The sequence below is a fragment of the Schistocerca gregaria genome, chromosome 2 (assembly GCF_023897955.1).
Source record: "Schistocerca gregaria isolate iqSchGreg1 chromosome 2, iqSchGreg1.2, whole genome shotgun sequence".
NCBI classification, from domain to species: Eukaryota; Metazoa; Arthropoda; class Insecta; order Orthoptera; family Acrididae; genus Schistocerca; species Schistocerca gregaria.
This window is the reverse complement of record NC_064921.1, coordinates 358,701,116-358,716,318: the sequence shown is the minus strand read 5'-3', so window position 1 is coordinate 358,716,318 and position 15,203 is coordinate 358,701,116. Positions and strand designations below refer to the sequence as shown.

General features: G+C 41.6%; 1 protein-coding gene across 1 annotated transcript in view; it reads right to left on the bottom strand.

Annotated features, from left to right (window-relative positions):
• Positions 1–12,714: 12,714 nt before the first annotated feature.
• Positions 12,715–15,203, bottom strand: part of LOC126336155 (uncharacterized) — a 51,968-nt gene continuing 49,479 nt past the window's right edge. Inside the window, exon 6 of the mRNA XM_049999647.1 lies at positions 12,715–13,512. Within this exon, the coding sequence (XP_049855604.1) occupies positions 13,349–13,512 (164 nt within the window). The 3' untranslated portion in view covers positions 12,715–13,348. The remainder of the gene's footprint in view (positions 13,513–15,203) is intronic.

The window sequence follows — 15,203 nt, the reverse complement described above, 5'->3', positions numbered from 1 at the left end:
AACTGTACCGCGCTACATTGTGTCGTGGTTGCAATGACGGACCTCGCCATGGACGTCGGGAATGAAGTTGCGCATCGTGCAGCCTATTGCGCGCAGTTTGAGTCGTAACGCGACGTCCTGTGGCTGCACAAAAAGCATTAGTCAACATGGTGACGTCGCTTTCAGGGTTTCTCTAGCCATAATCCGTAGGTAGCGGTCATCCACTGCAGTAGTAGCCCTTGGGCGGCCTGAGCGAGGCATGTCATCGACAATTCCTGTCTATCTCCTCCATGTCCGAACAACATCGCTTTGGTTCGCTCCAAGACGCCTGAACACTTCCCTTGTTGAGAGTCGTTACTGGCGCAGAGTAACAATGCGGACACGATCGGACCACCGTATTGACCATTTAGGCGTGGTTGAACTGCAGATAACACGAGCCGTGTACCTCCTTCGTAGTTCAATGACTGGAACGGATCGGCTGTCAGACCCCACTGTTTAATAGGCTCTGCTCATGCATGGCGCCCGCATCTCGTGGTCGTGCGGTAGCGTTCTCGATTCCCACGCCCGGGTTCCCGGGTTCGATTCCCGTCGGGGTCAGGGATTTTCTCTGCCTCGTGATGGCTGGGTGTTGTGTGGTGTCCTTAGGTTAGTTAGGTTTAAGTAGTTCTAAGTTCTACGGGACTGATGACCATAGATGTTAAGTCCCATAGTGCTCAGAGCCATTTGAACCATCATGCATGGTTGTTTACATCTTTGGGTGGGTTTAGTGACACCTCTGAACAGAGGGCTGTGTCTGTGATACAATAATCATTTTTAACGTCTGTTTTGAGGAGTTCTGGGAACCGATGTGATGCAAAACTTTTTTTTGATGTGTGTATAAAAGGAACTACGATTTTGATGTAAGTTCAAACATTACATTTAGCACACCAAAACTTCCATAACTTGTAAAAGTGGTAAATTCTAAGCCACTGAGGAAAGAAAAGAGCGATTTTCTTTTACATTCTTCCTGTTCTGAGAATGTTCCTGCGACGAACTACATTGTGCACTTTTCAGTAAAATTATCCATCCTCAATTAAGGCTCACTCCATATCGCGACAGTTCTAATGTCCTAAACTGACCCAATAGTAAACTATAAAATTTTTGCCGCCCCTGGCTCTCATCCTGGCTCTCATCTAAAGACTGGGAGGGAGGCGGCAGGGGTCACCTCATCAGACTCCCAACGTATAGTGCACGACAAAATTGTCTGAAAATGTCAATTATTGTTTATAATTACATATTGTGTCTTTTCTATTTCCGTTAAATAAGAAAACAAAAAAATTGCTAGAGTGATATGCTCGCCCCCCCCCCCCCCAACCGCCAACTGCTGTTCAGTGCTTGTAGTATATACTATTGTGTAAAAAAGGAAAATTGTACTGTTGTTATAAAATGAACTATGATTCTGATATGTGTTCAAAGATAACATTTAACACACCGAAACTAACAGAACTTGTAAAAGTGGTGACTGAAAAGCCTCTGAGAAAAAAAAAGAGCGCTGCTATTTTATTTCCTTATTCTGCAACCTTTTTGTCGTTGGAGCACACATATTGTGTCTTTTCTATTTCCGTTAAATAAGAAAACAAAAAAATTGCTAGAGTGATATGCTTCCCCCCCCCCCCCCCAACCGCCAACTGCTGTTCAGTGCTTGTAGTATATACTATTGTGTAAAAAAGGAAAATTGTACTGTTGTTATAAAATGAACTATGATTCTGATATGTGTTCAAAGATAGCATTTAACACACCGAAACTAACAGAACTTGTAAAAGTGGTGACTGAAAAGCCTCTGAGAAAAAAAAAGAGCGCTGCTATTTTATTTCCTTATTCTGCAACCTTTTTGTCGTTGGAGCTCCCGCTGAGCAGATGTATGTGTTGTAGATATACACTGATCAGCCAGAACAACTGACCACCTACCTGACAGCCAGTATGTTCACCTCTGCCACGAATAACAGAGGCGACGCTTCGTGGCATGGAAACAATTAAGTCTTGGTAGGTCGCTTGGCACACTCAAGTCACCTAATTCACGTAAATTCCGGGAAAGGAGGCGATGAGATCTGACGCCACATTCAATCATATCGCATATGTGTTCGATCGGGATCATATCTTGCAAGTTGGAGGACCAGTACATCAATTAGATCTCGCTGCTGTGTTCCTCAAACCACTCCATCACACTCCTGGCCTTGTGACATGGCGCATAATCTTGATGAAAAATACCACTGCTGTCGGGAAACACGATCGACATGAAGGGGTGTACGTGGTCTGCAACCAGTGTACGATACTCCTTGGCCGTCATGCGACGTTCTGTCACAGCATCCAGTGCCGGTGGTCACGTGCTTATATCAGGCATAGCTGCCGAAGTCGTGATGTTAACATTGGCACATGTGTGGGTCGTCGGCTGCGGAGGCCAATGATTAAGAGTGTTCGGTGCTCTGTGCGTTCAGACACACTTTGCTCTGCCCAGCATTAAAGTATGATGTTAGTTCAGACACAGTTAGCTGCCTACTTCATACGACAGCGCATGTTTACCTCATTGACTTAAATGGATGCCAGGCGGCGTAATGTTTCTAGTTTACTTTTGATGTCCAAGGAAAGCGATGTGAGCTTTATATTTTCGTTGGATGTGACATTTTTAATATTTGTACGCTAAACATTTTTCAAGCAGAGCTTCTGGGCACAAGCACTGTGATCTTTGGCTATCTGTAGTATTGCCACTACGGTACAGTTGGCATTTTAAGCTAAGCTAGTGAGAGAGTCAGCTGTGGGCTGTGCTACTGACCGGTTGGAAATAGCTTGCAGAGCACAGAGATAAAGATCCATACAAGGAAGAACTGTGAAATATGATTTGGTAAAGACTAAATGAACAAATGAAGATTGTGGGGTAAAGTTGCTGCTACATCGCTCGCTTGCGCGTAATTGTGGTGTGTTTGGTACGAGAAGCTTCATTGGTTTGGGTTAGTTAGCTAATTGTTCACACGACAGTGAGTAGGGTTATCAGTTCACATGGCTTACACTCAGAGGTTACAGATTTTACCTGTCTTTTATCATTTCAGTAATTAATCGCTTGGCAGAGTAAAATTTCCAAGATAAATTTTGTAAAGATGACTGTAATAGTCGGACAGTAAGTTTCAGTTTTTGCAATAGAATTTTTACATGTCAGTTTTCCTTCTGTCATTTAGCAAGTCCTCCTCACGTAGAACTTCACGAAATACGTAAACCGAAAGCTTGCGATGGAGAAGATTTGTTTCATAGTATCACATGTGAAAAGGTGCTGATAGCTCGTAAGGTATGCATTATACACTCTATGTTTACTAAACATTTTTACATGTCAGTTTTCCTTCTGTCATTTAGCAAGTCCTCCTCACGTAGAACTTCACGAAATACGTAAACCGAAAGCTTGCGATAGAGAAGATTTGTTTCATAGTATCACATGTGAAAAGGTGCTGATAGCTCGTAAGGTATGCATTATACACTCTATGTTTACTAAACCCTTTCTGTTTAGAACTATGTTCTTGTTATATGCTTGAATATCGACCATTCCTCCTGCGAGATTCTGAATTCCATTTGGTCTTATGGACAACGACAAGGGAAGCATAGTAAAAATTCTATATCTTCTTTCCGAATTTCGTACGAACAAAGTGTGACAAAAAGAAATGGACTACATCCTGTTGAATGCGGAGGAAATCAGAGAAACAAAGTCCCCAGGATTTTGCTACGCACAGAGTATTTACCTGAATATTGTGACGTGGTCTGCAGTAGCGACAGTACAACTCGATTGCGCAGGCTTCAGAGTCAGGCGCAATGCGGATGTTGTCAAGTGAGTGTGGCATTTTAACGACTCGTCGTGGAAATACTTCTGATCGATGCTTATTACACAATTTGTGTTACAATTACCGTGAATGAGGTTTCCAGTAAGTGCTCGTCTTTCACAAAGTGTGTCGCAACGACATGTGTACACGCAAAACCACTTGTGTAGAACCCCCGCTTGTTTGATTTTTTTTTTTCGTTAGGTGACCACTGTCTCCTGTTCGGCTTCTTCCATGTTGCCAACCCAATTGGTCACTGTAGGCACGCTACTCCACTGCCCTTAGCACAGGAAAGACACTAAAACTTCAGTCTTAGATATCCTGCCTGGTGAAGTGGATTTTTACAGAACGCCTGAGACTGGCACAATTTCTCTTTTCTCGGCACAGTTTGGACCTAGCGACCTCCTTCACACTTCCTGTCCCAACAGACTGACGCTGTGCAAAATCGTCTCGGAAGCCAACCAGAGGCTAGGTGTCGTCAAATATGTACATCTGCATCTACATACTCCGCAAGCCACCTGACGGTGTGTGGCGGAGGGTACCATGAGTACCTCTATCGGTTCTCCCTTCTATTCCAGTCTCGTATTGTTCGTGGAAAGAAGGATTGTCGGTATGCTTCTTTGTGGGCTCTAATCTCTCTGATTTTATCCTCATGGTCCCTTCGCGAGATATACGTAGGAGGGAGCAATATACTGCTTGACTCTTCGGTGAAGGTATGTTGTCGAAACTTTAACAAAAGCCCGTACCGAGCTACTGAGCGTCTCTCCTGCAGAGTCTTCCACTGGAGTTTATCTATCATCTCCGTAACCCTTTCGCGATTACTAAATGATCCTGTAACGAAGCGCGCTGCTCTCCGTTGGATCTTCTCTATCTCTTCTATCAACCTTATCTGGTACGGATCCCACACGGCTGAGCAGTACTCAAGCAGTGGGCGAACAAGCGTACTGTAACCTACTTCCTTTGTTTTCAGATTGCATTTCCTTAGGATTCTTCCATGACTGTCAGTGTGGCATCTGCTTTACCGACGATCAACTTTATATGATCATTCCATTTTAAATCACTCCTAATGCGTACTCCCAGATAATTTATGGAATTAACTGCTTCCAGTTGCTGACCTGCTATTTTGTAGCTAAAGGATAAGGGATCTATCTTTCTATGTATTCGCAGCACATTACACTTGTCTACATTGAGATTCAATTGCCATTCCCTGCACCATGCGTCAATACGCTGCAGATCCTCCTGCATTTCAGTACAATTTTTCATTGTTGCAACCTCTCGATACACCACAGCATCATCAGCAAAAAGCCTCAGTGAACTTCCGATGTCATCCACCAGGTCATTTAAGTATATTGTGAATAGCAACGATCCTATGACACTTCCCTGCAGCACACCTGAAATCACTCTTACTTCGGAAGACTTCTCTCCATTGAGAATGACATGCTGCGTTCTGTTATCTAGGAACTCCTCAATCCATTCACACAATTGGTCTGATAGTCCGTATGCTCTTACTTTGTTCATTAAACGACTGTGGGGAACTGTGTCAAACGGCTTGCGGAAGTCAAGAAACACGGCATCTACCTGAGAACTCATGTCTAGGGCCCTCTGAGTCCCGCGAGTAGCGCGAGCTGGGTTTCACACGATCGTCTTTTTCGAAACCCATGCTGATTCCCACAGAGTAGATTTCTAGTCTCCAGAAAAGTCATTATGCTCGAACATAATACGTGTTCCAAAATTCTACAACTAATCGACGTTAGAGATATAGGTCTATAGTTCTGCACATCTGTTCGACGTCCCTTCTTGAAAACGGGGATGACCTGTGCCCTTTTCCAATCCTTTGGAACGCTACGCTCTTCTAGAGACCTAGAGACCTACGGTACACCGCTGCAAGAAGGGGGGGCAAGTTCCTTCGCGTACTCTGTGTAAAATCGAACTGGTATCCCATCAGGTCCAGCGGCCTTTCCTCTTTTGAGCGATTTTAATTGTTTCTCTATCCCTCTGTCGTCTATTTCGATATCTACCATTTTGTCATCTGTGCGACAATCTAGAGAAGGAACTACAGTGCAGTCTTCCTCTGTCAAACAGCTTTGGAAGAAGACATTTAGTATTTCGGCCTTTAGTCTGTCATCCTCTGTTTCAGTACCATTTTGGTCACAGAGTGTCTGGACATTTTGTTTTGATCCACCTACCGCTTTGACATAGGACCAAAATTTCTTAGGATTTTCTGCCAAGTCAGTACATAGAACTTTACTTTCGAATTCACTGAACGCCTCTCGCATAGCTCTCCTCACACTACATTTCGCTTCGCGTAATTTTTGTTTGTCTGCAAGGCTTTGGCTATGTTTATGTTTGCTGTGAAGTTGCCTGTGCTTCCGCAGCTGTTTTCTAACTCGGTTGTTGTACCACGGTGGCTCTTTTCCATCTCTTACGATCTTGCTTGGCACATACTCATCTAACGCATATTGTACGATGGTTTTGAACTTTGTCCACTGATCCTCAACACTATCTGTACTTGAGACAAAACTTTTGTGTTGAGCCACCAAGTACTCTGAAATCTGCTTTTTGTCACTTTTTCTAAACAGACAAATCTTCCTACCTTTTTTAATATTTCTATTTACGGCTGAAATCATCGATGCAGTAACCGCTTTATGATCGCTGATTCCCTGTTCTGCATTAACTGATTCAAATAGTTCAGGTCTGTTTGTCACCAGATGGTCTAATATGTTATCGCCACGAGTCGGTTCTCTGTTTAACTGCTCAAGGTAGTTTTCAGATAAAGCACTTAAAAAAATTTCACTGGATTCTTTTTCCCTACCACCCGTTATGAACATTTGAGTCTCCCAGTCTATATCCGGCAAATTAAAATCTCCAACCAGAACTATAACATGGTGGGGAAATCTACTCGAAATATTTTCCAAATTATTCTTCAGGTGCTTAGCCACAATAGCTGCTGATCCCGGGGGCCTATAGACACATCCAATTACCATGTCTGAGCTTGCTTTAACCGTGACCTTCACCCAAATCATTTCACAATTCGGATCTCCGTGAATTTCTTTCGATGCTATTGCACTTCTTATCGCTATAAACACGCCTCCACCTTCACTGTCCAGCCTGTCTCTGCGGTATACATTCCAATCTGAGTTTAGGATTTCATTACTGTTTACGTCTGGTTTCAGCCAACTTTCTGTTCCTAGTACTATATGGGCGTTGTGACCGTTTATTAATGAGAGCAGTTCTGGGACCTTTCTATAGACGCTCCTGCAGTTTACTATTAGCACATTAATATTGTTATTCCCTGTTGCATTTTGCCTACTCCTACCTTGCCGCGTCTCAGGAGGCGTCTTGTCGGGCCTAGGGAGGGAATTCTCTAACCTAAAAAACCCCCATGTGCACTCCACACGTACTCAGCTACCCTTGTAGCCGCTTCCGGAGTGTAGTGCACGCCTGACCTATTCAGGGGGACCCTACATTTCTCCATCCGATAGCGGAGGTCGAGAAATTTGCACCCCAGCTCTCCGCAGAATCGTCTGAGACTCTGGTTTAAGCCTTCCACTCGGCTCCTAACCAGAGGACCGCGATCGGTTCTGGGAACGATACTTCAAATAGTTAGCTCTGATTCCACCCCGCGAGCGAGGCTTTCCGCCTTCACCAATTGCGCCAACCGCCTGTACGAACTGAGGATGACCTCTGAACCCAGACGGCAGGAGTTATTGGTGCCGACATGAGCAACAATTTGCAGTCGGGTGCACCCAGTGCTCTCTATCGCCGCCGGTAGGGCCTCCTCAACATCTCGGATGAGACCCCCCGGCAAGCAAACGGAGTAACACTGGCCTTCTTCCCCGACCTTTCCGCTATTTCCCTAAGGGGCTCCATCACCCGCCTAACGTTGGAGCTCCCAATAACAATTATACCTCTCCCTCCGTGTGCCTGCTCGGACCTTGCTGAAGGAGCAGCCACATGTCCACTCACAGGCAGAGCGGGCGATGCCACACGGCCAGCCTCCACATTGACCCTCCGCCTCGTGCGCCTCGTGTACCATGTTGTTGCTCATCTCTCTCGCTTACATCACTGTGTGTTTCAAAAACATATCCGTAAATTAGTGAGATCGTCTCATTAGCACATGCCTGTCTGAGTGGTAAAGAAACATTCGTATCATTGCATACAGCTGTTATCTGTTTACATTAGGTATATGAAATACTCCATGCAATCTCAGGCATATAGACAAATATTTCTGTCAAATGTAGTGCAAAATGTGATCCGAAATAACACCCTCAAAACTTGAACTCTGTCGAAAGCAAAACTATAATTTATGAAAGCTAGTTTTTCTGCAGAAAAACCATCTTCAACGAGACAGAATGAAGAGAAACATAGAACGAAACATAGATTACTCGAAAATTTTCGACGTAGAAAGCAAAAAAAGTTTAAAATATCGCTACATAATTCAAACAAAAACAAAAATTTTATTTTCTATGTCATTTAGAGGTGTTCTGTTCGGACATGGATTACTTCTGGGATTCGGTATGTTGTTGATGCTTTGCATTGCTCACGTTATGTAAATGGATAAGCGGTGAACTTACTAAGAGACTCCGCCCCTAGACGGGTTTCAGTTCTGTTTAGCAACGTCGTTCTTCATTGACCTGCTTCTTAAATGACTGATTGAAGACCTCGTAGTTTGCTTCTTTAATCCTCCCTGTAACCAACCTACGAATGAACCTCATTAATGCACTCATCATCTGAGCACTATCAATTTTCTGATGGTAGAAGTCTCCTTGACGTCCAATATATTGTATTAACAGAGAGATCATTGAATACATTTATCTGTAATTTAAATATATTTATTAAGAAATACTGTAAGGTTCTCATAAGTTTTCTGCAGTTGTAAACAATTCACCTTTAATGTATTGGGACAAAGAGGAATGAGCGCACTGTAGGAATAGTGAATAAGATCCTTGATCTTGTGGTTACTTTGATCTGTGGCTGAGTTATTAATCAGTCGGCTATGCGGAATTGAAACATTCTTATTTGGACCACAGTAGCGAGAACTTGAGTTTCAGTGAGAGAGATTTATTATTTATGAATCTCGGAGAAATTATTTGGAACACTTTATCATCGAGATGAAAACACATTTATAATACTTTCTTGTTCTTTATACTGATGGAGAAGATTTTGGAGGAATTTTAAAAGTATGTTTGCAATTTTTGTAATGCAATAATTTTGTAATTGTTAATCTTCTTATGTCGTCCTGTATTTTTCTCAATAATCAAAGTTTTATTTCGCGAAAACGAGTTTTTAAAGCAAAAACCACCTCCATGGTTCATAGAAGAGTTTTGAATTTGTATCATTTGTGCATTACACCTTACGCCACACGAGGTAAGAGATTCTTTTTGACAAAAAATAATTTGGAGCAGATTATTTATCTTTAGCTGTTGCATCTGCTGATTTGTATCTGTTTTCGAGAACGCCAGTACTGGAGACACAAAAACAACTTGCTGAGCAAGAGGTAAGTCAGTTTTATTTCAGTCCAGATCTGACCTTGCATTCTTGAGCAAACAGTGTCTAGACAGGATTGTCAGCTGTAGCGTTGGCAAGTACATTAATTCTCAGTGAAAACAGTTATTTTTTCCGAGTAGAGCAGTAATTTACTTTTGTGAATATTCTTAATCTAACATTGGAATTCGTATTACGCATCGTTCAAAATGTGCTTCAGTACTGAGTTTTAGTTCCATAGTTTTCATTGAGTACACAATTAGTTTCTCTTGGAATTCAATTAGATTAATTTTTTTCTTTCAAATTTTGTATTTCGAAAAGTTTAATGTTTTATTTCACGACACAGTTCGTTTGCGTAGCACTAGGCAAAACAACAGTCAGTTTTGCTCAGCAATAGAATACAATACCTAAGTAGGGAAAAGTCCCCTGTTCTGGGGAGGTTCCTCAGTTTGAGGAGGTCAGGTATTTCTGTGAAGTAAACGGTGCCATCTTGGAACGAACATTGGAACTAGAGGACAGGCACGTGAGTGACTTTGGAATCGGACGTTTTCAAGATATTGCCCTTGTATTGGGCTGCTACAAGTAGAAAAGCATTGTTTACTTCTTGAAGGTTTTGTTTGTCATCAGAAAACTGGAAATATGTTACGAGAGGTGAGCACATGATTAAATAATTGTATGTACATTAAATCTATACTGCCTTAGGATTCCAATGACATAGTTTCGTTGTTCATTAACTGCGAAGTGCACTAACGGAACATGTCTTGTTTGCACGTGCAGGTGCCTTAATTTGGAGAAGCCTAAGATTGCTAATAAGGGGTTCACCAAATTGGGGTCCCAAATTATTCATTGTAGGTTTAAGTTTGTCTACATGTTTGTATAATCACATTTCCTTTCTATAAAATTAGTTTTAGATAAATCCTACTTATATATCTGTAAATATGTTTTCATTTTATATTCTGAATGGCATACCAAAGAAAATACTCTAATATAAACAGAGGAAGAGTTCCTAGAAAAAGTTATGATCACAAACAAAAGAAGGCTGCCATTTTGGCTTAGCTATGTTCAGTAAAGAAATGGGGAGCTATAAAGCATCTCCCATCTTCGGTGTTCCTCAAACAACGCTGGAACGCTGTGTTAAAGACAACAAATGCCCAGATGAATCTGTAGACACCAAAATAGGAAGGTAACCTATTTCTCCTCGGCAACTGGAAGAAGACTTGAAGAATTAGCGCATCCTGATGGAGCGGCGATCCTATGGCCTCTCTAGAAACATGTCCGTAGAGTTGCCTATCAGCTTGCTATAAAAAATGTCATTGAAAACCCATTTTTGAAAGGAAAACAGTAAGCTTGTAGAAAATAGTTACCCAACTTCCTGAAAAGGAATCCCGAACTTTCTGTTAGGTCTCCCCAAGGACTCATTCGCCAGAGCTAAGGGGTTCACAGCTGAAGCTGTCAGCAAGTTTTTTGACATTTATGAGCCGACCTTACATTTAGTCAAGAGCAACCCAGCCAGATTGTTTAACTCTGACGACACTGCAACATATTTGTGCAGCATAAGCACACTAAAATTGTTGCACTGAAGTGGCAAAAGCAGACTGCTTCTCTACAGGCTGCTGAAAGGGGTGCATTCATTCCTGTAGTGACATGCATGAGCCCTTCGGGGCACTTCATAACGCCTATGATTATCTTACCAAGGAAGAAAATGAAGATGGAATTAATGTACGGTGCTCCTCTAGGTTCCAGTTTTGCATGCGATCTTTCATGGTGGATACAAACAGGCATTTTTACGCAATGCTTTCGCCACTTCCTGCTCCGTATGAAACCAGCGAAAGGTGGATGAACACTTCACCCACTTCAGAAATACTGACTTGATTAATTTGGCCAGGGTAAGCATGTTTCCAAACGATTTCCGGAACGCTCGTTTGTTCCCAACCAATAATCACAGTTTCCGATCCGCTGTTGTAGAAGAACTGGCTGATTTTCCTGAGAATAATCCATCTGGACTCCGTGGGGATCTAAAAGAAAGCCGTTCCTGAAACACTGGAATCTGCACCCTCTTCCAGAAATTAGAAGCCAAATAGGTTCCAGAAGAACCCGCACTGGTTTTCCTCAGATGATCACTGGTTCTTCTCATAAGCGTCAATTTGTGGACTCAAAACAAATTATGGTAATACCGAAGTAGATTAGGAATACAGGACATGATAACCGCGGAGCATCAAACCATGCACCTGGAAGTGATAAATCGACTAGCAAGAAACGGAGGAGCATGGAATCTTCATCAGAGTCCGAAGCAAATGACGCTGAACTGTCTGATGAAAGCGAAGATAGCGACTACAATGAAGATGTTGAGTGCGTCTATTGTGCACAGCTCTTCTCAGGCGATCAAAATTGGAATAACTGGATTCGGTGCTCAAAATGCATGAAATGGGAACATACAGCATGTGCTGGCTCTACAAGCAAGACATGTGTTTATGATAGGTGTCTTGAAGGTACCACAGGTGCCAAATATCTGCTACTTGGTTTATATACACTGGTCATAAGACGATCCCAAATAGGAACCTATTTTCAAGAGAGAGCATTTTGCAACATTATTTGTTTTACAGTATATATAATTCATAGCTGTAACAAGAGCACATATTGAACTTGCATCACCATTCTAACGTGTTAAATAAAGTATTTTTAGTGTTTGTGCTAACATAAAAGGTTTTCATTTTCTTTTATAACCTACTAAAATTACCTTCCCAAATTAGGCGACTTTCCCCTACATGTTACATGAAGAGAAAGTTTCAGAAATCATTATATTCAGTTTTCTCTCACACAGACAACTTTTTTTTTTACATAGAAGGCTTACAATATTTTCTGGCGAAGTTTGACTGTATGAATTACTCAGCTTTTAAAGGATAGGAGTCAGTATCGAGGCCAATGACATCGAACAACATAAAAGTAAAAGGATAAATTTACTTTACGTTGAGTAATGACCCTAAACCAATGTAGTTACAATCAAATACTTCAGCGAAATCGTTGTAACAAAGTAAGTTATTACTTAATAGAATGTTAATGCTAGACAATTTTTTAAAAATTTCCGGAGAATAGCCATTCCATCTATGATGTGTCAGTGAATCTCTAACACTAGTGAAAACTGAAATCTAAAATGCTAGAGTAAAGGGTTAGAGTATTGGATAAGCTTTTTGAGAACAATATGTTCGACAGGGACAGGATACGTAACTCATACAAGGATTTACAGTTGAAAAGAAGATATCGTAATAACGAAAGCAAATAGAAAACCAAAATTAATACCATTTTACAGACACTCATTAGTTTGTGCAAGAAACAGGCGAAGAGACACGTAGCAGTAAAAGAGACTGGAGATGTAACAATCAAGTATCAAATATTTAAGGCTGAAGGAATAAAAGTATCAGTTAAATGAAGTTTTATTCTTAATATAATTAACAAGTTACAAAATTGCAGTACACACAGTTATAAGCCATAAATAAAAATAAATAGTAAATAAGAGCCTATATGTTTTGTACTTTCTAGGTATGACATATGAAATTTATGATGCCTCTCGTAACTAAATGGAACTCATTTCGTTCAGTCTTAAGTAAAAAATTATAGTTAAACAAACAATAAAACCAAACGTATTCACTCTCAGGCAATGACATCTATAATAATAATGTGTTACATAAACCACTCGATTTTCTTCATGTTTACTTTTTAGTGTATTACCAGCAATGAAACAGTGTTCCTCAGAGCACATTCTTTTTACCTTGACAGAAAACTGGTATCATTAATATTATGTTACTATTTTCTCTGTGCTATGATTCAAATTCTCTAACACTTCCACGGGAAGCACAGGATTCAAGGGTCACAGTAAGCTGAAAACATCATTTTGATAAACTCTGAGGGGGTGGGAGGAGAGGGAGGGGAACACTCGTATCTAATTTCGTATTGCCCCTCGGGCATGTAGCTGCCGAATAGGGTGACACCTGTTGCGAGAGAGGGAGTCTGGTGAGGAAGTGGTGCTGGGCGGCAGTGAATGTTTCTGCCGTTCAGTGCTTGGCGTCTTCAGGGAAGAGTACGCGCAGCGGCGCGGCGCGGAACGCCTTGCTGAGCACGTCTCGCAGCACCATGGCCGCCACACTCTCCACGGCAGGCCGCAGCTCACGCACCAGTGACACCGAGTTCTCGTTCAGGAAGCTGTTCGTCGCCATCACTGCAAAACACGTCAGATATTTTATTTTACACCTGTGTAAGCAGTTGCCACCCACATTTCCATAGTTTTTAAATATCCTATGAGGAAAGGGAATGTGTTACTTACCACCCACGACATACAAGGTGTTCGGAAATTCCCGTTACAAACTCCAAGGATGTGTAGAGGGGAGTGAGTACATAATATTCTGAACAGGAACCCATGTCCGAAAACGTACCGTTTCCGTGTTACAGCCGTTTAAAAACATGTTTGCTAGGTAGATATGCAAAAGGGTAGTCATGGAGGGGGGCTGTTACGTCGGTTCGGCTAATGTCATTTGGTCTTTGTTGATCCATTATGGACGGTGGGACAACGGCTGGTACATATTTCTTGATGCAATAATTTACCAACAGCCGTATGTATTGTAGAAATTTATTTTTTGAACTTCTTATATGCTACTAGTTTCGGCATTACATTGATGCCATCTTCAGGCCCCACACTTCATAGTCGTATAATCGCTATACACGGAAAGAGCCATATAACTGGATCCGTGAATCAAATCGCTATTCAACAGCTCTTGGTGGCCATAGTATTAAACAGCTCACTCACACATGTTAAATTAAAAGAAACGTCAGCGTTGGTAGTAATATTGTTTCTTTTATTGATTGCAGTTGATAACTTGGTACCAGTACTTGAGTTGAATGTGTACAGCACCGAAGATGATTACTATGTGATCGAAAATCGATTCTGCTATCAATAAAACATCAATATTACGACCAACGCTGACCTCCCTTTTAATTTAAGAGAGATTTAGCGTAACATATGGTGAAGAATCATTTTTTATCATCTCACTGGACCCTGCTTCTTTTCGCAACGTCTTACTAGATCAATGTGTCTGCAGTTTCTCAGACATGAGTTGCTACTAGATGTCATCCACCGAATGTGGTCTACGTCTGTTGCTGCTCCATCTCACTTTACACTTATGGTTTGCTAGCATGTCGATAACCAGTTTGCGAACAGTTGATTGGGCGGGGGAATTTATTGGATGCCCTGTCTGGTCAGTAGATTTGAATCCAATGGATTTCTCTCTTTGAGGACATTTAAAACTCTTGATGTATGCAACTCGCCTACCCAATGTCGATACTCTAGGGGAGCGCATCGCAGATGGATACGACCAAAAATTAATACGGAACCTACTAGGAGTTTTCCACAACTTACGCTAAAGTATGGAATGTAGGCTTACGGGATGCATGGAAGCAGGAGGTGCTCACTTCGAGCAGTTGTTGTAAATGTGAATGTGTTTGACATGAATCATAAATCTTCTTGTATGTAAATGTGTTTGGTAAACGTGTCATTTTTGTGTCGTGAATAATAAATCCCTTCACATCTCCCTACATCCAAACCCCAATAAATGACCAGCAGCGTGATGCACCTTAGCAACAGAGATACAAATAGGAAACTGCAACTTTCTATGAATGGCAAACGTATCATGCCTGAGGATAAGTCTAAATACTTGGGAGCGAAATTAGATCGCACTCTAAAGTATAACTTACATCTAGAAGATACAAAACAGAAACTAAAATCCATTTTAATGCTATCCTGTCGAAACTGTCTCGAACTGCATGTGGTTGTGGAGTGAGCTGTTTAATACTATCCTGTCTAAGCTACCTGAAACGATATATGGCTGTGGAGTGAGCACATTGAGGATTTCAGCA